The sequence below is a fragment of the Macaca fascicularis genome, chromosome 1 (genome assembly GCF_037993035.2).
Source record: "Macaca fascicularis isolate 582-1 chromosome 1, T2T-MFA8v1.1".
Classification (NCBI taxonomy): Eukaryota; Metazoa; Chordata; class Mammalia; order Primates; family Cercopithecidae; genus Macaca; species Macaca fascicularis.
Window position 1 is genome coordinate 412619 of NC_088375.1, and position 26152 is coordinate 438770.

The 26152-nt window shown below is 38.9% G+C and overlaps 1 protein-coding gene and 1 pseudogene across 1 annotated transcript; both read left to right on the forward strand.

The window, feature by feature from the left end:
• Positions 1–474: 474 nt before the first annotated feature.
• Positions 475–2009, forward strand: LOC135968866 (keratin, type I cytoskeletal 19 pseudogene; annotated as a pseudogene).
• A 15755-nt stretch (positions 2010–17764) lies between these two features.
• LOC135968868 (olfactory receptor 2T3) lies at positions 17765–18724 on the forward strand. Its single transcript, XM_065537310.1, has one exon. The coding sequence runs from the start codon at positions 17765–17767 to the stop codon at positions 18722–18724; it is 960 nt and encodes a 319-aa protein (XP_065393382.1).
• Positions 18725–26152: the final 7428 nt, after the last annotated feature.

The window sequence follows — 26152 nt, forward strand, 5'->3', positions numbered from 1 at the left end:
TATACTTAGAATATAATTTCAAATCAGTTTTATGTATGCACATGGTTGTATTCGTATTAACTTATTTAACAACGATAACACCTTGTGTGCTTATGATCCGGCACCATTTTTAGTGTGTGACATGGATGGAACACTTTTATTTTCACAGCCCAATATTAGCTTTATTCTACAGTTGATTTAACTGAGATTCTGTGGGTTTGAGAAACTTGAACAAGGGTATGCAGCTTAGAAAGTGCTCAACAGGGATGTAAGTCCAGGCAAGCAGGCTGGAGTCCCTGCCCCTGACCACTGCATGTGCTACCGCTTCTGGAGTCTGTGGCCTTTTCCACACTGCGTTGCCTCTCCATCTGGGAGGGCCATACTCCAATCCTGGAATCACTGGTTCTTTCCATATCCAGTGTTTTCACATAGCTTTCCCTCTCTTCAGAATGCTCTTTTTCATCTGTAAGTACAAGGATACAAAGATAACTCTCCATGACTCTGTTACATTCCTTTAGGCCCCAAGTCAGTCATTCAACAAATACCTACTGAGCCCCCAAAATTTGCCAGGCCCTGTTCTACAAACTGAGGATGCATTCATGAGCAAAACACATAAACTTCATCTTTTTAGCACTTAAAGGAGGGTATATACGGAATATAAATTTGGTAATTGATAAGACATGGCGTATTAGAAGAAAACTGCATGCAGTGGGGCTCCTGCAGCTGTGTAGGTGTCTTCTGCCTGCTTGGTGTCCTCATCCTCCTCCTGGGGCTACAGTGGCGTCCTGGCTGGATCTGACGGGCTGATGGCGGGGAATGAGAAGCTCACGCAGAATCTCAGCACCGCTTGGCTCCTGCCTGGACAAGGTGTGCGCCCTGAATGTGTGGACCATGGCGAGCCAGAGACGAAGATCCGCGACTGGTACCAGAAGCAGGGGCCTGGGCCCGGGCCCTCCTGCGACTCCAGCAGCTCCTACAAGACCATCGAGGACCTGCGGGAAAAGGTATTCTTGGGGCCACCACTGAGAACCGCAGGACTGTCCTGCAGATCGACAACACCCGTGCGGCCGCAGAGCACTTCCGGGCCAAGCCTGAAACGGAAAGCTCTGCGCATGCGCTTGGAGGGCGCCATCAAAGTGCGCAGGTGCGGGACCAGCTGACCTAAGCTGGACCCGCCTGGAGATGCAGATCCATGGCCTGAAAGAGGAGCTGGCGTCCCTGAAAAAGAACCACGAGGAGGAAGTCGGTGGCTGAGGGGCCAAGCGGGAGGCCAGGTCAGTGTGGAGGTGGATTCGGCTCCTGGCACCGATCTGGCCAGATCCCGAGTGACCTGCGAAGCCAATGTGAGGCCATGGCGGAGCGGAACCGGAAGGAGCTGGCGTCCGGTTCACCAGCGGGGCTGGGGAGCGGAACCGGGAGGTCGCTGGCCACACGAAGCAGCTCCAGATGAGCAGGTCCAATGTCACCGACCTGCGGGGCACCCTCCAGGGTCTTGAGATTGAGCTGCAGTCGCAGCTCGGCCTGAAAGCTGCCTTGGAAGCCACACTGGTGGAAACTGCGGTGCGCTTTGGGGCCCAGCTGGCGCAGATCCGGGCGCTGAGGAGACGTATTGAAGGGCCGGTTGGCCACTGTGCGAGCTGACGGCGGCAGAATCAGGAGAACCAGCGGCTCGTGGACATGAGGTCGCGGCGGGGGCAGGAGGTCGCCACCTACCGCAGCCTGCTCAAGAGCCAGGGAGATCATTCCAACAACCTCTCCACCTCCAAGGGCCTCTGAGGCGGCAGGCTCCCGGGCTTCTGCCCTCCTTCAGAGGGTGTCTCCTGGGTTAGGAGGACAGGAAGGAAGGGCTCTTCCCCTGACCTGCCAATAAAATTCTTTGGCCCAAGGGGGGGGAGAAAAGAATGAAAGATGTAGCAGGCAATAACAAACCAAAGAATGAAAAATGTTTAAAAAAAAAATGCAGTTAATGTGAAATAACGCAGCATCTGAGACAATAAACACTAGTAGAGATAGTGATTACTGGAACCAACACACCAGGAAAATATTGCAAGTCTAATTTTGCACAGAACTAATATCAGATCTTCACAATACATAGAAAATGAAAAAATGGAAATCCATAATCACAATGGCAGTTTTTTTTTGGAATGTGTTTCATCTGGCTTGTTTTCAACTTGATTGGGGTACAATTGACGAATAGGTGAAAGCTGTACACATTGATTTTATGTATACGTTATGAAATTATGACCACCATCAAGCTAGTTAACATTTCCATCTCACATCGTTTTTTTGGGGGGGGGGGAGGGTGTGGTTAGAACACTTAAGATATCCTCTCAACAAATGTCAAGTATACAAGATTTATCCTCTTAACAGATGTCAAGTGTACAAGACTATTGCTAACTGTAGTCACCATGCTGTACATTAGCCCTCTAGAAATTATTCATTTTTGCATGACTGAACTTTGTACCATTTGACCAATCCTTATTCATTTCCCTAAACTAATCACTGGGGACCAACATGCTACTCTGTTTCTGTGAGCTAGGCTATTTTACATAAGTGAGAATATATGGTATTCATCTTTCTGTGTATTTTTCACTTAGCATAATATTCAGGTTTATGTTGTCCCAAATGGTAGGAGTAACTCTGGGGCTAAAAAATATAGAATATTTCATTGTGTGCAAATATGTGTATGTATATTTTCATTCATTCATTTCGTTATTTTTCTAATTTTGCTATTGTGAATAATGCTGCAATAAACACTGGTGTGCCGATACCTCTTTGAGATCCCAATTTCACTTCTTTGGGTGAACCATGACCTAGAAGCATGATTGGGAGATCATACGATAGTACTATTTTTAACTCTTTGAAGAAACGCTATACTATTTGCTTATAATTGCTGTTTTCATTCTCACCAACAATGTTCAAAGGTTTCTCTTTCTCCACTTTCCCTCTCTTGTTTCATCTGTAATGATGGCTATTCTAACAGGTGGGAGGTGATATCTCCTTGTGGTTTTAGTTTGCATTTACCTGATGCCTAGTGATGTTCAGCTCTTTTTATTTACCTGGTGGCCATTTTTATGTCTTTTGAGAAATGCCTACCCAGGTCGTTTGCTTATTTTAAATCAAGGTAATTGGTTTTTGCTATTGAGTTGTTTGAGCTCCTTATAAGTTTTGGTTATTACCCCCTTTACAGATACATGGTTTGTGAATGTTTTCTCCTATTCTGTAGGTTGTCTTTTCACTTTGTTGATCAGTTGGCCAAATATGCTCGGGTGAAATACGCTTGCTTTCTGTTCTCCCTATTATTTCATTGGTCTATATGTCCATTTTTCTTATGACAGTTCCTTACTGTGATAATTCCCATAACGTTGTAATATATTTTGAAATAAATGTGATGTCTCTAGTTTTGCTCTTGTTCAAGATTGATTTGGCTATTTGAGATCTTTGGTTCTAGGTGTAAAGAAATACCACTGATATTTTATAGATTGCCATTTATAGATTGTTTTGCTTAATAAGGACGTTTTTAACAATGTTAATTCTTCAGATCAATGAATACAATGTCTTTCCGTGTATTTGTGTCTCCTTCAATATCTTTGACTAATGTATTATGATTCTTAGTGTACAAGTTGTCTGCCCCATTGGATTAAGTATTCCTAAGTGCATTATTTTTTGCTATTTTAAATGGGATTGCTTTCTTATTTTCCTTCCAAATAACTCATTGTTTGCAGAAATATCACTGATTTTTGTGTGCTATTTTATGTTCTACAACTTTACTGAATTTGTTCATTCAAATAGTTTTTTGGTGTAATCTTGTATATAAAAACCCTAAGGCCATATCATCTGCAAATAGAAATGATTTTAATATTTTTCTAATTTTGATGCTTTTTTGTCTAATTGCTTTGGTTAGGACTTTCAGTACCATGTTAAACAGAAGTGGTGACAATGGACATCCTCGCTTTGTACCATATAATAGGAGAAACATTTTCATTTTTTATTATGTTAACTGTGGGCTTTTCATATATGGTATGTTGTGTTGAAGTAAGTTCCTTCTATACCTATTTTGAGAGTTTTGACATGAATTGTCAAATGCTTTTGCTGCAAATTTTTAAATTCTCTTTAATGTTATATCACACTGATTGATTTGCCTATGTTGAAGCATTGTTGCATCCCAGAGATACATTTCAGTTGGCCATGGTTTATTATCTTTTTAATGGGCTATTGAATTTGGTTTGTTAGTATTGTGTTGAAGATTTTTACACCTATGTTTATCAGTGATATTGACCTGTAGTTTTATTTTCTTGTGATTATCTTTGGCTTTGATAAAAGTGTATCATGGCCTCATAAAATGAGTTTGGGTCATTCTTTCTTTTGGGTTTTGAAAGAGTTTAAGAAGGATTGCTGTTCTTCAAATGTTTAGAATTCATCCATGAAGCCATTTGGTTCTGGTCTTTGGGAAGTTTTTGTTTACTAATTTAATCTTGTTTGTTATTGGTCTGCTGAGGCTTCCTATTTCCTCTTGATTTAGTTTTCATAGGTTGTATAAAGAAGTTTGATTTCTTATAGATAATCTAATTTATAAGTGCATAATTTTCATAATAGTCTTTTATAATCCTTTTCATTTTGAGGCATTTGTTCTAATGACTCCTTATTTCTTATTTTAGCTATTTGGGAGTTATTTGAGGATACTCTTTTTTTTCTTAGGCTAAGTTTTATCACCTTTTACTTGAAAAAAAAATTTAGTTTTGCTGATTTTTCTAGTTTTTCTAGTCTCATTTATTACTACTTTAATACTAGTTCTTTATGATAACTTTGGACTTAGGCTTTTCTGCTTCTAGTTTAAGGTATGAAGTTGGCTAATTTGAATTCTTTAATATAGCTATTCATTGCAATCAACTTTTAGTACTAGATTTGGTCCATCTCAGTTTTAGCATATTGTATTTTTTGTCTTGAGATTTTCTCTTTTGATTTTTCCTTTTGCCCAGTCATTGCTCAATGTAATGGTATATATGTTAACACACCAATATGTGATAGAGTACATAAACCTCCAAATCACTAAAGTTACAGAAGATTTATACAACATAATGGCCACAAAACTTGTACATATGGAACAATGCTTGCAACAATAATAAAAGTCATGTTCTTTTCTAGTGCACATGGGATTCTCACCAAAATCAAATACAGGTGGGCCTTTGACAGAACAATAATATAGACATGACATAAAATGTGTAGGATGGACTGGGTGCAGTGGCTCACACCTGTAATCCCAGCACTTTGGGAGGCCGAGGCGGGAGGATCATGAGGTCAGGAGATCGAGGCCATCCTGGCTAACACTGTGAAACCCTTTCTCTACTAAAAAATACAAAACAAAATTAGTCGGGTGTGGTGGGGGGCGTCTGTAGTCCCAGCTACCAGGGAGGCTGAGGCAGAAGAATGCCATGAATCCAGGAGGTGGAGCTTGCAGTGAGCCGAGATCGCGCCACTGCACTCCAACCTGGGTGACTGAGCGAGACTCCGTCTCAAAAAAAAAAAAAAAAAAGTGTAGGATGCAGCTAAACCAGTGGTTACAGAAAAATTTATCCCTGTAGATCATTAAGAAAGAAGAAAGGCTAAATATTGACGAGTCTATTTCAAGAAGACAGAATTTAAAAGTCTCAAATTATGTCTACAAAATGTTGAAAGAGTAAACAATGAAGTAGACACCATCTATTTATTTATAAATGTATGTAGAAATCATAGGTTAATATCCGTGTTTGATTTCAGTTCCACATCAAAAGGTCTATAATCATTTTTCCACTTTTGTGTTCTTATTGCATTATTTTCAAAAATATTTTTAATTGAAATACTAAAATACATATTTTATGGGGTACAATGTGATATTTGGATATGTGTATATTTGTAATGATTAATGAACATTTTACCAATTTTTGTGGTGAGACATTTAAAACGTACCCACTTAGCCATTTTGATATACAACACATATATAGTACATGGGTAATTATAATTTTGTATTATATATGATATAATATATTACATATAATACATATGTATATATTATATATGCAACTATATAATTTTGATATATACAATAACAATATACAACATTGACACAAATGAACAAGATTTTCTTCTATTTAAAGGCTGTGGATATGTCTTTTCTGTATCTATTCATCCATTGATGGATACTTAGGTTGATTCCATATCTTGGCTATTGTGAATAATGTTGCAATGAACATGGGAGTGCAGATATCTGTTTGACATACCCATTTAAATTGGATACATTCTTAGTAATAGAATTCCTGAATCACATGGGGTTCATACTATTAATGCCTACATCAAAAAGTCTGAAAGAGCAGACAGACAATCTAAAGTCACACCTCAAGGAACTAGAGAAACAAGAACAAACTAAACCCAAACCCAGCAGAAGAAAAGAAATAACAAAGATCAGTGGAGAACTAAATGAAATTGAAACAAAATATACAAAAGATACATGAAACAATAAGTTGGTTCTTTAAAAAAATAAGTACAATAGACTGTTAGCAAGATTAATCAAGAAAAGAGAATACCCAAGTGAGCTCAATTAGAAATGAAACAGGTGATATTACAACCGATACCACAGAAATACAAAAGATTATTCGTGGCTACTATGATCAGCTTTATGCATGTAAAGTAGAAAACCTACAGGAGATGAATTAATTTCTGGAAATATACAATGCTCCTAGATTAAACTAAGAAGAAATAGAAACTCTGAAGAGAGAACCAGTACCAAGCAGGAAGATTGAAATGGTGCCAACAAAAAAAGTCTGGGACCAGATGGATTCACAGCTGAATTAATTGGCATCAATCCGATTGACACTATTCCACAAGAGAGAGAGGGAAACCTTCCTAAATCATTCTATGAAGCCAGTATCGCCCTGATACCAAACCCAGGAGAGGATATAACAAGCAGAACTGTAGACCAATATCGCTGATGAACATACATGGAAAAACTCTAAACAAAATACTAGCTAACAGAATCTAACAGCATATCAAAAAGATAAATCATCATGATCAAGTGGGTTTCATAACAGGGATGCAGGGATGGTTTAACATATACAAGTCAATACATATGATGCATCACGTAAACAGAATTAAAAGCTAAAGTCACATGGTTATTGCAATAGTTGCAGAAAAAGCATTTGACAAAATCCATCCCTTTATAATTGAAACCCTTAGCAAAATCAGCATACAAGGGACATACTGTAAGGTAATAATAGCCACCTATGACAAACCCACAGCAAACATTCTGAATGGGGAAAAGTTGAAAGCATTCCCTCTGAGAACTGGAACAAGACAAGGATGCCCATTTTCGCCACTTCTATTCAATATAGTTTTGGAAGTTCTAGCCAGAGAAATCAGACAAGAGAAAGAAGTAAAGGGCATCCAAATCAGTAAAGAGGAAGGTGCACTGTCGCTGTTTGCTGATAGTATAATTGTCTACCTAGAAAACCCTAAAGACTCATCCAAAAAGCTCCTAGAACTGGTAAACAAATTCAGCAAAGTTTCAGAATACAAAATTAATGTACACAACTCAGTAGCTCTGTTAATACAGCAATAGCTACCAAACTGAGATTCAAATCAAGAGCTCAACCCAATTTACAATAGCTGCAAAATAAAAATACTTAGGAATACCTAACCAAGGAGGTGAAAGACCTCTATGAGGAAAACTACAAAACACTGCTGAAAGAGATCATAGATGACACAAACAAATTGAAACGCATCCCATGCTCTTGGATAGGTAGAATCAACAGTTGAAAATGACCATATTGCCAAAAGCAATGGACAAATTCAATGCAATTCCCATCAAAACACCACCATCGTTCTTCACAGAACAACAATCCTAAACAATCCTAAAATGCATATGGAACCAAAAAAAAGCCCACATAGCCAAAGCAAGACTAGGAAAAAAAGAACGAAACCAGAAGCATCACATTACTAGACTTCAAACTATATTATAACGCCATAGTCACCAAAATAACTTGGTACTGTCATAAATATCAGTCTATAGACCAGTGGAACAGACTAGAGAACCCAGAAATAAAACGAAATACTACAGCCAACTGATCTTCAACAAAGCAAACAAAAACATAAAGGTGGGGAAATGACACCCTCTTCAACAAATGGTGCTGAGAAAATTGGCAAGCCACATGTAGAAGGATGAAACTGGAACTTCATCTCTAACCTTATAGAAAAAGCAACTCAAGATGAATCAAAGACTTAAACCTAAGACCTGAAATTATTAAAATTCTGGAAGATAATGTGAGAAAATGTGATCTTGTAGACACTGGCTTAGGCAAAGATTTCATGACCAAGAACCCAAAAGCAAATGCAACAACAAAAAATAATAAATGGGACTTAATTAAACTAAAAAGCTTCTGCACAGCAAAAGACATCATCAGAGTAGACAGACAACCCATGGAGTGGGAGAAAATCTTCAGTCTATATGTCCAACGAAGGACGGATATCCAGAATCTACAAGAACCTCAAATCAGCAAGAACAAAACAATCCCATCAAAAAGTGGGCTAAGGACACAAATAGACAATTCTCAAGATAAAATATACAAATGGCTAACCAACATGAAAACAATGCTCAACATCACTAATTATCAGGGAAACGAAATTCAAAACCACAATGCAATGCCATCTCCTGCAAGAATGGCCATAATCAAAAAATTTTTTAAAAACTAGACATTGGTGTGGATGTGCTGAAAAGGGAACACTTACACTGTTGGTGCAAATGTAAACTCGTACAACCACTATGGAAAACAGTGTGGAGATTCCTTAAAGATCTAAAAGTAGATCTACCATTTGATCCAGCAATCCCACTACTGGGTATCTACCCAGAGGAAAATAAGTCATTATATGAAAAAGATACTTGCACGTACATGTTTACAGCACCACACTTCACATTTGCAAAAATATGGAAGCAGCCCACATGATCATCAATCAATGAGTGGATAAAGAAAAAAAAAATATATATATATATATGAATACTACTTAGCCATGGAAAGGATGAAATAATGGCATTTGCAGCAAACTGGATGGAATTAGAGACCATTATTCTAAGTGAAGCAACTCAGGAATGAAAAACCAAACATTTGTATGTTCTCACTCATAAGTGGGAGCTAAGCTATGAGGATGCAAAGGGATAAGAATGATACAATAGACTTTTATGGACTTGGGGGAAAGGGTGGGAGCAGGTGAGGGATAAAAGAATACGCATTGAGTAGTGTACACTACTTGGGTGATGAGTGCACCAAATTCTCAGAAATTGCCACTAAACAACTTATTAATGTAACCAAACACCACCTGTTCCCCAAAAACCTATTGAAATTTTATATCTCTCTCTATATATCTATATATATAGATATATATGCACACACACATATATATATATATATACACACACACATATATATAGGTATATCATCCAGGAGCAGTGGCTTATGCCTATAATCCCAACACTTTGGAAGGCTGAGGTGGGAGGATTGTTTGAGGCTAGGTGTATGAGACCAGCCTGGGTAACATAGTGAGACCTCATTCTTACAAAAATTAAATTTAAACAATTAGGGAGGCATAGTGGCATGTGTCTGTAATCCTAGGTACTCAGGAGGCTGAGGTGAGAGGATCACTTGAATCTGGGAGATTGAAGCTGCAGTGAGCCACGATTGCACCACTGCACTCCAGCCTGGGTGACAGAGCAAGATCCTAACTCAAAAACAGGAGGGTATCTATTTTAGATACATCAAAGTCTTATCTGTGCTCTTGAATTCCCTGTCTTAATCTCCTCAGACTGATTTTTTAGACAGTAGGTGTGTAACTTCCCTATCAATTTTTAATATTTTTATTGCAGAGATGTGTCCAAATGTAATATTTTAGCAGGATATATTTAAATGGTAGCACACTGATCATTCTACAACATATATTTTTCTTCAACTTATTGAAATGTTCACAAATTGGTATTAATATTGATCATATGTGCATTTTCTTTATATGAATACTTAGGTTTACCACTTTTTTCATGCTTTATAAAGTACCAGAGTGTCTATCCTTGTATAATCTCCTTGGAAGTCTTAGGTAGTGAAGAAAGAACATCTTCAATGTTATGAGATATTACTAAATTCATCTCTAAAAGAGTTACACTAATCTTTCTAACCATTTTCCCTTCTTCCTTTATTTAACAAATAATCAATTTTTACTGTTAGGTTGGTGCAAAAGTAACATATGCCAGGCACAGTGCTAATGTTAGGAAACAATAGAGAAGAAAATGAATATATTTTGGACTCCTCATGCAATAACAAAGCCCCAAACAGTGAATAGGTAAAATGTATGACATGGTCATGCCAGATGATATGTTATGAACATAAAATAGGGAGCACTGTTGCAACTTTAAATATAATTATGGATTGGAATGGACAAGGTAATGCCATAGTAACATCTCAAGCTGCACAAAAACATTATGTGATGTTCACACTGTAAATCTGTCAGATGGTACTTGGGGTCCACACATCAAAAGTCCCTCAAGGACCTAAGATGATGGATAAATTTGTTGACCATTTTGTCATTTTATGTTCTTGAATATGTTTATATTTGTGGCTATACATGAAGTTTATACAACTATTGAAGTCTATCCATAAAAAATCATAAGTGTACAGCTCATTAAGAATTTCATAACAGTACCTAAAATGTATCTAGAGAGAATTTTGCAATTTTACGTATTAACCCTCCACCTGTGATTTTTAAACACTTAGTTTTTTAACTTTCATACCTATGCAGCATTTAGATAGCCCATTAAAGTAATTTTTAATTAAACATATACATATTCATGTGGAATTTTCATTGAAACTTAGAAATAAAATACAAGAGTAAGTGAGTTGAGGCTTGTGTGAAGAGTACAAAAGGATTGTGATGTCTCAGGTGTGAGAGTTCTCACTGATTAAGAGTAGAGCAAGCCTTCATACAGAAATTGTCATATTATCAGAGCATTTATGACTGGTAGAGTTTATACAGAAATGCATTTGGTAAATTCACAGCAAGGAAGCAGGATACGAGAAGTTATGAAGGAATATGAAAGTGTGTGGTTTAAAGATACTCGGAGATATTGGAAGAAGCAATGTTGGAAGACAGGGTGGTTACCAGCCAAGGAGAGAATACGCTCATTCTGTTTCCTGGTGTCCGTATCTGCTTCCACAGTTGGGTTTATGTGTTGGGTTCTGCATCTGAGGATTCAACCAATCATGGACTTAACCAATGATGGATTGAAAATATAATTAGGCTTATGATGGTCACATTGGTACAGACTTTTCTAAAAATTTTATTTTTTTGTTATGTAGTAGGTCTATACATTTATGGGGTACATGAGATGTTTTGACACGGGAATGCAATGCATAATGCATGATGGAAAATGGAGTATCCTCTCAAGCATTTATCTTGTGTTACAATTTTATTATACCCTTTTAATTATTTTTAAATGTACAATTATTATTGATGTCACTCTATTATGCTAGTACTTATTCATTCTAACAACTGTGTTGTATCCATTAACCATCCCCACCTACCCCTTCATCCCCCCCAGTGACCTTCCCAGTATCTGCTAAGCATATTTCTAATTTATGTCTCCATGAGTCCAATTGTTTTGATTTTTAGGTCTGCCACAAATAACTGAGAACATGCAATGTTTTTCTGTGCCTGGCTTATTTCACTTAGCATAATGACGTCCAATTCCATCTATGTTGTTGCAAATGACAGGATCTCATTATGTTTTGTGACTGTACAGTACTTCATCATGTGTAAGTACCACATTTTCTTTACTCATTCATCTGTTGGACACATAGGTTGCCTCCAAATTGTAGCTATTGTGAACGGAGCTGCAACAAGCATGGGTGTGTAGGTATCTCTTCAGTATATTTCTTTTCTTTTGGGTATATACCCAGCAGTGGGATTGCTGGATAATATGTTAGCTCTGTTCTTAGTTTTTTGAGGAACCTCCAAACTGGTCTCTGTTGTACCTTTAAATACAACTTTAAATGCAACTTTACATTCCCACAAAGAGTTTATGAGGGTTCCCTCTTCTCCATGTCCTCACCAGCATTTGTTATTGCTTATCTTTTGTATAAGTGCCATTTTAATTGGGTGATATCTCATTGTAGCTTTGATCTGCATTTCTCAGATCAATGTTGAGCAATTTTTTATGTGCCTGTTTTTGACTTTTGTCTGTCTTCTTTTGAGAAATGTCTGTTCAATCTTTTACCAATATTTAAATCAGATTATTAGATTTTTTCCTGTAGATTTGTTTGAGCTCCCTATGTATTGTGGTTATTAATTCCTTGTGAGGTGGGTAGTTTGCAAACGTTTTCTTCCATTCTGTGGGTTGTCTCTGTTGATTATTTCCTTCACTGTGCAGAAGCTTTCTAATATAATGTGCTCCCATTTGTCCATGTTTGCTTGGGTTGCCTGTGTTATGGAGTATTACTCAAGAAATACTTGCCCAGACAAATATCCTGCAGATTTTCTCCAGTGTTTTCTTGTGGTAGTTTCATAGTTTGAGGTCTTAAAGTCTTTAGTCCATTTTGACTTTATCTTTGTATATGGTGAGAAGATGGTACTAGTTTCATTTTTCTTCATATAGATACCCACTTTTCCCAGTGCTGCTTATTGAAGAGTCAATCTTTTCCCCAGTGTCTGTTCCTTGCAACTTTGTAGAAAATGAGTTCACTGTAGGTGTGTGGATTTCTTTGAGTTCTCTATGTCATTGGTGTATGTATCTGTTTTTATGCCAGACCCATGCTGTTTTGGTTATGGTAGCTCTGTAGTATAATTTGAAGTCAAGCAATGGGATTCCTCCAGTTTTGGTGGGTTGGTTGGTTGGTGGTTTTGCTTAGAATAATTTTGGCTATTCTGGGTGTTTTGTGCTTTCATACAAATGTTAGGATAGTGTCTTCTAGATCTGTAAGAAATGTCACTGGTATTTTCATAAGGATAATGTTGAATCTATAGATTGCTTTGAGTACTATGGATATTTTAACAATATTGATTCTTTTGGTTCATGAACCTGGAATATCTTTTCATTTTTTAGTGTCCTCTTCAATTATTAATGTTTTATAGTTATCATTATAGAACTCTTTCACTTCTTTGGTTAATTCCTGTTTAATTTTGTGGCTGTGCTAAATGCGATTACTTTTTCAATTTCTGTTTTAATCTATTTGCTATTGACATCTAGAAATCTGCCTTTTGTATGTTGATTTTGTATCCTGCAACTTTCCTGAATTTTAGTTCTAATAGGTTTTTGGGGAGACTTTAGGTTTTTCCAAGTATAAGGTCCTATCATCTGTAAACAAAGATAATTTTACTCACCTTTCAAGTTTGATGCCATATATATATATGTGTGTGTGTGTATATACATATATATGTATATATGTGTACATATATATATACACACACACACATATATATATATATATTTATTTATATTTGTTTCTCTTGTTTGATGCCCTAGCTAGGACTTCCAATAATATTTTGAATAACAATGGTAACAATAGTTGCACTAAAGTGCAAGACAAAGTCTCCTTTAATTTCCTTTAATTTTCTGTCCACTTTTCTCAAGCAGAAGGAGTCTTGCTCCATAGCCACCATATCTGGTAATATGCTGAGTCTCACCTGAAGCCAGCATGTCTCAGAGTGTCACCCAAGGCCCTTGATGTAGTACCTGGGTGTCACTACTGGTTATCTGGAGCCCAAGAGCTCTTCAGTTAGGAGGTGATGAATACTGTCAGGACTGAGTCCCTCCCTTTAAGGCAGCAGATTTCCTTCTGACCCAGTGTGTGTCTAGAAATTTAGGACCTGGAAAAGGGGGTCTTATGACTCTGGCTGGTATCCAACCTGATGTGATGAGCTGGTATCCAAGATGCAAGACAAAGTCCTCCTCACACTTCCCTCTCCTCTCCTCAAGCAGAAGAAAGAGGCCTCCTTTGAAGCCACAAGCTGTGGAGCCTGAGGTTAGGGGATGAGGGTTACCTGCCCTGGCTGGTGTTTTAACAGGTCAGGTGACCCCCCAGTCCACTGGCTCTGGGCCCAGTTCAGCACTAGGACTTGCAACTCTTGTGGCCTAGACTCCCCTTCAGGTTTGTCTGTGGCTCCGGAGCACTTTAGCCCTTCATGGTGAGGCTTGGGTAGCTCAAGTAAGTTCCAAACACTGGGATTGGCAATTCCCCTCTAGCAATGGCTGGTTTAAATGCTCCCTCCATGGTGGGTGTCAGCTGCATTGGGTCTGGGTTTTCTTTCTGCTATAACAAGGGCATCACTGAGTTCAGTGTCTTAAAATTGCTGGCTCTGCCTCTCCCTAGTGCACAGAGAAGCTCTCCATACCACACCACCACTGCTGGGGGATGAAGGAGTGGTAGTGTCGGTGATGCAGTATTGTTTTTCTGACTTCTTCAGGGCCTCATTCAGAAATGTGAATTTAATTCCATGTACTGTGAGTGCTCACCTGATTTTTGGTTCTTGTAAAGGTGGTTTTTGTGTAGTTTTTAAATTGGTGTTCTTGCAGGGGGATGATCCGTGGAATCTTCTATTCTGTCCTCTTGGTCCATCCTCCATCCTCCAGAACTTTTTCTTGTCATTATTTCCTAAAAAATGTAACAACTATTTACATAGTGTTCATATTGCATTAGTTGTTACAAGTAATCTAGACATGATTTCAAGCATATGGGAAGATTTGTGTAGGTTGTATAGAAATACTCTTCCATTTTATATTAGGGGCTTTAGCATCACGGATTTTGGTATTTTCAGGATGTCCTGGATACTGAGGACAGATACTGAGGGATGACTGTACACCGGGGTGACTGCACACAGGGATGAGTACACTACTCGGTACTTGTACATTTGACATACTGAGAAGGACTAAGCACAGCGTTGGAACGTTGTAGGCACTGGGAAAAGTGGCTCCCTTTCCCGTTCTTTTTCATTCCCAAATTATATAATGTAAATTCGATTAGACTAATATTTCAAGGGAAGTCTCTGAGCCTTTAAGGATAGCGGTGATGTGGAAGGTCACCCTGTCATGGAGAAATCTTAGATCACATTCGGTCATCAGATTCACAGATGTTAAGTTTCACAGAAGCATAGCAAGTACATAATACTCCTCCTTTTATTTGATTCTGACAAAGTGACACTCGGAGCTTTCAGTGTTCACTAAGATTACACAATTAATTAGAAGCAAATATAATCAATGGACAATGGTTTTTTAGAACCTTGAAGGTTGTCAGACTCAAATATTTTCTCCTGAGTCTGGGAAAGCCCCAGCTGTGTTAATGGAGAGTCTCTATAGATGCAAATTTTCCCCACAAAAGAGGGCTTTGCAGGACCATTTCAAAATATGTCAAAGACACACTTTGGGGTGGAATATTTTGATTTCCCTCGGGGTCTGCTATCTGTCATGTGATGCTATAGCAGAGTCAGGTTGGAATTTGGTATCTTGTTGCCACTAAGAGTCTGTTTTGTCAGTCTTAGGATCTCTCTTTCAATGTTAATGCTGGCCAGTTGTGCCTAAACTCCAAAAGAGGGGGGTATAATGAAGTGTGTCTCCCTTCTTATGTTCTGGAATTAAGCTTTTCAGGTTTCCTGAGGTCCTATTGGCCTAGAGAGGGGTCTGTTCAGTTGATTAAGGGACTTAGGATTTTATATTTAGTTTACAGACTTCTGACACTGGTTTTGCATGATCCTCCCTTTGCGAAATTCAGATTTGCTTTTACAAAGAGCTGATTTTAAATGTCTCATATGAAAATAGAATTTTAAACTAGAAAAATGAAGTTTAAAAAATGTACAATGTCATGAAAAAGATGGATTTGCTTTTGGATAGACGCACCGCATAAATGGAAAATATGTTTAATTCCCACAGGGACCGCAAGTGGAAAGTTAGAATCTATCAATCAAAAATAGCAAAACAAAACAAAAATACCAAAATGGTGGATTCTGAGATGGTCTTAAAGTAGAAGCTCCAGGGAAGAGACGATGCCAAGTACAGGGAAGATGAATAAGCAGGAAAAAAAAAATGCAAATGATTAAGCAATAAACACTCACCTCAATTCCCTAAAGTGAAGAAACTGATGTAATTTTCTCGTTTTGCATTCTGAATTTAAAGCCCTTGCTTTGCCCTTAGCATGGTGAAAGCAGCTTCACTGAGCTGGCGTGGCTTTGATTTATTCTCTGATGCAGTAGAACAGGTGGAGCAAAAGGTTTGTGCTGTATGTGCCGTGTTTCTCTTTGTTGAAAGGTGTGTCGGTAACCCGTCTCTTCAGTGCTTTATAAACGGGGTAAGTAAGGAACAAAGATACCTGACTCTTGTTGCTGTATCTTCCTAATTCTGACTTTAGGTTTCCTGAAGGTCCCAGTTTGTTTTTTCTTTTTCGGCCCTAGGAATAGTGCATTATATTTCACTTTGCATTTTCACGTGCCTCAGTCACTATTAGTATTTTCCTCAGCATTATTTCTCTAACCTGCAGTACAGCAACCCTGAGGATGACCAGGCCTCAGTCATGGGTCTCCTTGACTCTTCATTAGTCTAGAAGTTACTGGGCTTCTTAACTTTGAGACAATTGTGTCAAGCGTGATTGAAACAATTCAACTGGAAAATGAGACACAGAAATATTCAGACAAAGCAGTTACTGAGCAAAGCTCTGAATTGATGGGAGGGGTGGCGGTTTAGTCTATTATGCAAAGGAGATGCAGGACAAGAGGACCCTAGGCTTGGTTGCAGGGCTGCGGTTTTATGAAAGATTCGACACAACTGCCCCATGTGCTGTCTTTAACTTCATTTTTCAATCACTACGCACGGAATTTTGGACATTTTAGGCATGATTTTGGGGGATAAATGGTATCAACAAAATGAAAATAAATATTTTTATATTTCAACTAAATACTTGATATTTAGGGCATCTGCCCCGTTTACTGCTGTGATTTCTTGTAAAAATATTTCTCTGCATGACAGTTAATAAATTAAATGCCTTAGATGTCACCGGGGACTGGGAGAGGGCTCACTCCCTCCTGCTGCTCTCCTGCTCCGCACTAGTTCTGCACCCCGAGCTGCTCTCCGCAGGCAGGCGGGACTCTCCCTCTGCTCCTCTGCCCCAGGCAGCGCTGCCTCTGGAACTCAATCTTGTGAGGAACAGCAGAGTAAGCTGAAAAGTTTTCATGAGGAAAGTGGACTTTAATGGAGATGTATCATGGTAGAGAAATTTAAGGAGATTTCAAAGTTTCAGCTTATTTCATGGTATCAGTTATGATATTTGTACCATTAACAACATTAACATCAGCTGTGATTTCCATCACTGAGTCCTGGATGAGCTACTGTATCCAAAAGTTCGTGAAAAGCTCAACCCAACACTAACACTGTGTGACAGACCTAATGTACATTCCCTACTTAGGTCTCGAGCCATCCCACAAGGCCAGTGTATGTGTATTAATTCTGGGGGGAAATAAATAAGACGTAAAGAGTGCACATGTCTTCACTCTTGACTTGGCTCATGAAGAGTCACCTCCCCACATCTGTTTCGTATTTCATTTTAGCTTGTGGCCAACATGCGGCTTGATCTCTCTAAGATTTGAACTTAGGATTTTATATCAGTTTAACTCAAGTTTTAGAAAAATAACTCAAAGCGCATGTCTTACCAGAGAAAGGTTAGGAAAGTCATGTACATAGGAAAGATTCAAAACTAATGACTCTTTTTTTCCCTCAAGTGGAAACTGTGAGCCAGTCATGTGCTCAGGGAATCCAACTTCTCAGAATCAAACTGCAAGCACCGATTTCATTCTCACGGGACTCTTTGCTGAAAGCAAGCATGCTGCCCTCCTCTACACTTTGACCTTCATTCTTTTCTTGATGGCCCTCACTGGGAATGCCCTCCTCATCCTTCTCATCCACTCAGAGCCCCGCCTCCACACCCCCATGTACTTCTTCATCAGCCAGCTCGCTCTCATGGATCTCATGTACATATGCGTGACTGTGCCCAAGATGCTTGTGGGCCAGGTCACTGGAGATCACACCATTTCCCCGGCAGGCTGTGGGACCCAGATGTTCTTCTACCTGACCCTGGCTGGAGCTGAGGTTTTCCTCCTGGCTGCCATGGCCTATGACCGCTATGCTGCTGTTTGCAGACCCCTCCATTACCCGCTGCTGATGAACCAGAGGGTGTGCCAGCTCCTGGTGTCAGCCTGCTGGGTTTTGGGAATGGTTGATGGTTTGTTGCTCACCCCCATTACCATGAGCTTTCCCTTTGGCCAGTCGAGGAAACTCCTGAGTTTCTTCTGTGAGACTCCTGCCCTGCTGAAGCTCTCCTGCTCTGACGTCTCCCTCTATAAGACACTCATGTACCTGTGCTGCATCCTCATGCTTCTCGCCCCCATCACAATCATCTCCAGCTCATACACCCTCATCCTGCGACTCATCCACAGGAGGAATTCTGCCACCGGCCGCAGGAAGGCCTTGGCCACCTGCTCCTCCCACATGATCACGGTGCTGCTCTTCTTTGGTGCCTCCTTCTACACCTACGTGCTCCCGAGTTCCTACCACACAGCTGAGCAGGACATGATGATGTCCACCTTTTACACCATCTTCACTCCTGTGCTCAACCCCCTCGTGTACAGTCTCTGCAACAAAGATGTCACCGGGGCTCTGAGGAGCTTGATGCAGCCAAGAACGAACCAAGAAAAGCTGTAAATAGCCAGCATCGTCCCCTTCCTCTTTCTAGAATTCCTTTATTCTGTCTCTCCTCTCTTTTGCCCTCAGGTTCCAGGGTCCCCAGCACAAAGCCACTCATATTTTCCCTCTTGCTTGTACCTGGCTTTTTCCCTCCACACTGCGCATTGCTCCTATTTATCTCCTTAGATTTAATATCTTTTTTTAAAGCTGTGCTGCAATAGCTGACCTATGAAAGACCTTATAGGGTGCCTGTTATCTCCTCTCCCATCCCAGGTTCACTGATCATTTTAGTCTGAGACTTGGTTGTAAACACTTTACCCCTGGAGGAGACTCGGTGTAAAGACTTGGAATCCTAGCAGAGCCCTAGAGAAGTGTCGGCTGCTCCTCACTTTGCAGTACATTGTAAACCTCGGTTCACTTGGCAGCCTCTGGCTTTCAACGTTTCTGCTATTGTATCTCAGTAAGTAGAAAGAAACACATTTTTTCCAAAGGCTAACGTTAGTTTTATCATGTAAACGCCAATAGTTTTAACACTGTTTGACTACCAAAACCACCTAAAGGAAAAATGAATCCATCTTAAAATTCAAAGAGATAATAGGTTCATCTATTCTATTGTATGTAAATAAAAGTATTTCCACATTTAGTTTCTTTAGTCTATTCCAGACAATCGTCTACTACGTTTAGAGTAAATATTGTAACAGTCTCTGGGATATTGGAGATTTAGGAAAGCTTAACCCCCTCAGCATGTTTCTTCTGAAACTGGGAAAACCAGCAAAATAGTTGTAAACTTGTCACCAGCCTTCAGTTTGCCAGACATATATCATGCTACAGAGAGAACTTCTGTTGATCTGTGAGCATCAGCTCACTATCATTTTCATTAACAAAACAACGCATGTGTCTAGTGTTTCTGGAATGTGAGAAATTAGGAGAGAAATACACTTGCTCTAATTAATATGCAAGAAGCCAGATCTCGAGCTGAATCTCGAAGCTGTTAATATACTTCCCCTTGGCACAGCCCTGACCTGGCCCGATTCACAGTGAATGGAAGCCAGGTGCTCCATGCCTGCTGCATCTTGGAGAGAACTGACAAGTACTCGCTTTACATGACACATCGAGTGAACACTTTTGCTTCTCACTGAAAATTATTCCTGCAGGGCATGAAGGCAGTTTGTCTGCGTTTGTGTACAGAGATCTGAATGTGGAAGTAAATTCCACCAAGTGGTGCAGAAATCTCACTCATAATGTAAGAGGGGATTGTTAGAGGTCGGTAAAATTTGGTTTCAGAAATCGCTGTAATTAAACAAATGGGCAAAACTGCTCAAATGGACACCAGAGACGACAGACTAACAATGTTAGTAGTTATGTTGTCATCACATTATTTATATAATTATACATTATTGACCTCAGGAAAGTGTACAGAGTGGGATTGCTGAATTATATAGTCGCTCTATTTTTAGTCTTTATAGAACTACCATACAGTTTTCAACACAGGCTGTTGCAACTTACATTTCTCCCAACAATGTACAAGTACAAGGGTTTCATTTTCTCCACACACATGACAGCATGTGTTACACATTGTTGGTCTGGTAACAGCCATCCTAGCAGGTGTGAGCTGATACCTCATTGTGGTTTTGATTTGCACGACCCTGATGATTAGTGATGTTGGACATCTTTTCATTCACCTGTTGGTGAATTTGTATGCCCTCTTTGAAAAAATGCCTATTCACACTGTCTTTACCATTTTTAAGTTGGGTAATTTGATTTTTGGTATTGATTCATGTCAGTTTATTTTTATATTTTGGATGCTAACTCCTTATCCAAAATATGGTTTGCAAATATGTTCTCTCATTGCAGAGATTACATTTTCATTTTGTTGTTTCCTTTTCTGTGCAGAAGTTTTTGGAGGTTGATGCAGTCCTGCTTGTTTATTTTGCTTTTGTTGCCTTAATTTTTATGTCATCAAAAATATCATAGCCGAGATCAGTGTCAAAGAGCTATTTCCCCCAGTCACCATCTAGGACTTTTACAATCCAGGTCTTACACTTATGTCCTCAATCCATTTAGATTTGGTTTTGGGGCATAGCGTAGGATAAGAGTCCAGTTTCATTCCTCTGTATGTATATATCCTGTTTTCCCAATGCCATTTATTGAACAGACTATCCTTTCCTCATGCTGCATTTTTGGCACCCTCATCAAAGACTAATTGGCTGTATAAGCATGGGTTTATTTCTATAATTTGTAATATATAGCTTGAAATCAGTCTGAAGCCTCTGACTTTGTTCTTTTTTATTTTAATCAATATTGCTTTGGCTATTCAATATTTTTGAGTATTCACAAAATTTCTAGAATTGTTTTATTCTATTTATGGAAAAAGTGCCTGTGGAATTTTAGTTGGGGTTACACTGAATCAGACGTTTTCTGGAGTAATATGGACGTTTAAAGAATAGTAGTTATTCTAACCCATTAACATGAGAGATCTTTCCACTATTTATCTCATCTTTAGTGATCAGATCTTTTACCCCCTCACTGTATTTATTCCTATGTATTTTATTCTATTCGATGGCATTGGGAATGGTATTCTTGTCTTAATTACATTTTTGGATGGTTCCTTTTTGGTGTATAGAAATACTACTGATTTATATATGTTGATTTTGTATCCTGCAACTTTCTTGAATTCTTTAACTCTGAAGGGATTTTGATGGAGTCTTTAGAGTTTTTTATATGTAAAATCATGTCATGTGCAAACAGATGGCAAGATAATTTAACTTCCTCTGATTTGAAAGCCCTTTTTCTTTTTATTACCTAATTGCTCTGGCTAGAGTTTCCAGTATTGTGTTGAATAGAAGCAGTGAGAGTGAGCACTCGTGTCTTTTTCCTGATCTTAGTGGAAAATCTTTGTTTTTCGCCATGGAGTATGATTTAGCTGTGAGATTTCTTATGTAAAGGTACATTCCTTCTATAACAAATCTGCTGAGTGTTTTATCATGAAAAGATGTTGAATTTTATCCAATGCTTTTTCTATGTCTATTGAGGTGAACAATTGTTTTTGTCATTTATTCTGTTAATGTGGCATATTTGTTGACTGGTGTATGTTCAACCATCTTGGCATCTGGGGGTGGGGGGAAACTTGGGACCCCAACTGACTACGCCTAAAGGAAAAAAGATATTAAGCTGAAAGCTGTTATGCAAGAAACTGCCTTTCCTTTTGTTTTGTTTTTTGTGTGTGTGTGTGTGTGTGTGTGTGTGTGTGTGTTTTCCTAATTGGTTAGCTACAGATAAAAGGTTAGAGTAACAGGCAGTTACTCCATGTTCTCCTCACCTCGCGTAAAGCGAGGATCCTTCTCCTGAGTGAGAAAGGAATACATGACTCTTCACCTAACCGCTCCTTTGCTGCTTTTCTTCTTACAACCTGTGGATTATCACACTCTCCCTCTTTCCCCTCTAGCCTGCTTTCCCCTTTAAATATTAAAGTCCTCAAAATTATCTTTAAAGAAAAGCACAGACCACAGTCTATTTCTGTAATTCTGTGTTCTTTTTTCTGAGCATGTCCTTAACCTTGGTGAAATGAACTTTCAAACTGTTGAGACATGTCTCAGATACTTTTGGTTTATACATCCTAGGAATAAATCCCACTTGATTATGGTGAAGTATGCTTTTAATGCACTGCTTAATTTGGTTGGTTAGTATTTTGTTAATTTTTATCAAATTATGAAAGCTGTCTTGGAATATTGACCTATAATATTGTGAAAGCTGTTTGTCAGGAATATTGACCTATAATATTTTGGGGGTTAGTGTTCTTACCTGGCTTTGGTTTAAAGGGAATGTTGGCTTCAGTAATGAATTTGGAAGTGTTTTTCCTCTTCAAATATTTGAAAAAATTAGAGAAGGATATGTGTTAATTCTTGAAGAGCTTGGACAAATTCACCAAGTAGTTTTCTAGTCCTAGGCTTTTCTTGGGAGATTTTTTTTTTTTTTTTTGAGATGAAGTCTCACTCTGTCACCCAGGCTGGAGTGCAGTGACATGACCTTGGCTCACTGCAACCTCCGCCTCCTGTGTTCAAGTGATCATTTCATGTGCTGAGTACTCTTATACTTACTTTCTTAGCAATTATCAAGTATATGATTGTTGAAACTGCAGTCGCCATGACATACGATAAACCTCCTGAACTTGTTTCTCCTACTTAAATAACATTTTGTATCCTTTGACCCACATCTTCTCTTTTCCTTCATCACTCCAAACTCTGGTAACCAACATTTTACTGTTTCTATGTGTTTGACTATTGGACGCTTCACATATAAATGAAATTGTGCAACATTTGTCCTATATCAGGCTTTTAAAAAATATTGTCCTCTGGCCTCATCCATATTTTTCTGAATTATAGAATTGTCTTTGACTTTTGACAAACTGATCATAATATGTCTCAGGTATAATGTTTTGGTTTGTTCTTGCTTGGGTTCTTTTGAACTTTATGAATCTGTGTGTTCCTATCCCTCACAAAGTTAAATTTTGTCATTTTAGCTTTGTTTTTCTCTCTTCTCCTCCTGTGAATGTCATAATGCACATACGTATTTGCTTGATGTTGTCCCATAGTTCCCAGATGTTTCTGCATTTAAAAAAAATTTTTGTTCCTCTAAGTGTATGATCTAACTTCAAGTTCATTGCTTCTTTTCTCTGTATGATGAAACATGTTGTTAAAGTATTCTGTTGAACTTTTCACTTCTGTAATTGTATTCAGAATACTTCACAAGCTTTACACTGAAGTTAAATGATTTACACACCTCCATTGCAGTACTAGAGTGTGTTGCAAATTTGACTACAAATCTTCTCAACGCATGAATTTTTTCCTTTTATGATTTCAAAGTCTTTATTAAATTTCTCAAGTTGTTTATGCATTTTTTTCATTACCTTTAGATTTCTGTTATTTTGAAGCTCTTTGATCCTATTTAATATGATTTTAAAATTGTCAGGCAATTCATAGATTTCCATTTCTTTGGGGTTGGTTAATGGAGCTTTACTATTTGGTGGTATTTATTACTTTGGTGGTGTCACATTTGCCTGATTTATTGTGACTCAAGTAGCTGTGCATTGATGTGTGCGCATCTGAAGGTGCAAACAGCTCTTCTGGTCTGTGTAGACTGGTTTCAGTAGGTAAAGACATTCTTCTGTTCTTTCTCTAGGCTAATAAGAATTACCTCCAGGATTGTAGTTAAACAGGGTTAGAGCTATGTCATGTGGCTACTCCTGGGTCTACAGCAGAATTTTCAGTTGGCAGCTTGTTACCAGAAGTGGAGTTGAGGATAAATCCTGTTCCTGTCTGGTCCCTGGGTAGAGTGGACTGGCTCTAGCACCTTGGTCAATAGGGCTATCACTAGGATCACTAGGATCTGCTTCAGGGTTCACATTTGGTTCTGTAGAGGGCAGGCCTGTTACCAGGTACGGAGATGGGTGTGGATTCTATTCAGTCCCTCGAAGGACTCCCATTACCCTGGTGGGAAAGTCTCTGGGCAGGAAAGATCATCCCCAGACCACAGTTGAGGACCTGGAACTGAGTCTCAGGGCTGTCATGGACCACAGCTGAGTCTGAGGTCTACTGTCCTGCATGGATGGGTGTACCTCCTGCGTAGTACCTGTAAATGTAAGATATCCCCAAGCTGTGGTTGAATGGAAGCTGGAGCTGGATAAGAGGGCTGATTCAGGAACTCCAGCTGACTGATGTCGGCTGTCTTGTTTTTTGGGGCATCAGTGAATGTGTCACCCAGGAGGTCACTGAGTGGGCAGGACTGCTCTTGAGCAATGGAAAAAGGGTGCCAAGTAACACAGCTGCTTCAAGATTGGCATTGGACCTAGAGTTGTGGGCCCGCCTCTAGGCACATGAAACAGGGTTGTCTCCTGGCAGGTCTCTCAGACTATAGCTGAGGGAGGCTGGAGCTTGGTCATGGACTGCTTCAGGGTCCAGAGCTAGAACTAAGGTCAGCAGGCCTGTTACCTGAGGTACTCGTCAGTGTGACTGCCTCTGGGTCCCTTGGCAGATGGTTCAGGTGGCAGGACCGATGCCCAACAGGGCTCTAGTTGAGTCTGGAGGGATGTTATTTCTGTGTCTGTAGCCAGGACCACAGTCAGTGAGCCTGCCACCTGGGTGAGTTCCTGCCTTCTCAAAATAGCTCTTTTCAGTGCTGGGATTCACCACAGTTTTGACACTTCCTACCAAGATCCAGAAGTTCCCGGCAAGGGACTTTTGTGCCTGGTTGGCTGCTATATTATTGCTGCTTTGAGGGGATATGATTATAGGAGCTCCTCTTCTACCATCATGCTAATATTTTTAATCTTTGTATTAAGAATAGTTCTCTAGCACATTCTTCAACTTGGATTTTACTCAGTAAGTTAATTTAAAACCTGTGAAACCAGACAGCAAGTTATCTGCTGTCAAGATACAACAGTGACACTGATGTGTAAGATGGACATTCCTATTCTGAAAGAGAAATTGGAAGTAATAAAGAAATCTTGGAGCCAAAGCAAGCCTGAAACCTGTCAGGGCAAGTTACATTAGATTTTAGGACTTGAGGTCCTCTTTGGCTTGATATCCTGACCTGCAGTCCATAAATGTGGTGGCCCCTCTTCCTTTGTTCTGGGCATGTATCTTTCCATTTCTTTATATCTCTGGTGTCTTCAGGATCGATTACAAAATTTTTGACATGTTTTATATGTTTATGGCTCTTAACATTTTATTTTTGCTTTTATAAATATTTTCTCAGTTTACATTTAAAATGTAAAAAAGGTAAAACTTAAGCAGGGTTTCCACCATAAATATTACTGTTGAAAAAAATATACATCAATAGCTCTTGTCATTGTTACTATGTTTTAAGTATTTTAAATAAAATATTTAAAATACGTTTTAAGTATTTTAAAAATATTCTCTTCAAAAAATATAGAAATCTCAATAATCTGAATTATTGTGGAAGAATTTTATTAAAATTATTTTAAAATCCAGACTTGACCTCTAAGTGTTTGGATGCCTGGGAGACCTATCAGGCTTGTTTATAAAAATCTGCAACATTTTAACAATATCAGCTCTTTCCAAATATATTTTATTGTATTCCAATCAATACGATTAGTTAGATCTTTTGAACCTAGCCAAATAGATCAACTGAAAGGAAAAAATAACTGTTAAAAGCTTGACTATTTTGAACATGAACATACAGGAAGACAAGAATTGTTTCACTAGATGTTTAAAATCGTCATGAGGGGAACACCCAATAAAACAAGGTATTTTAAAGGAATCCAGTGGAAGACCAATGGAAAAGAGTTCATGTGGAAACTTAGCCTCCCCTGCTCTGGCTTCTGGCATAGGATGTTGACCCTCCTTCCTCCTGCAATCCCATTGTTTCCTCCATACACACTGGTTCTCACACCCATGATTTCAGGACTGCCTTCTCTTATGAACTCTG

What these genes read in the sequence shown, in the direction of transcription:
- LOC135968868 (XM_065537310.1), top strand. Translation starts at nt 17,765, where the DNA reads ATGTGCTCAGGGAATCCAACTTCTCAGAATCAAACTGCAAGCACCGAT.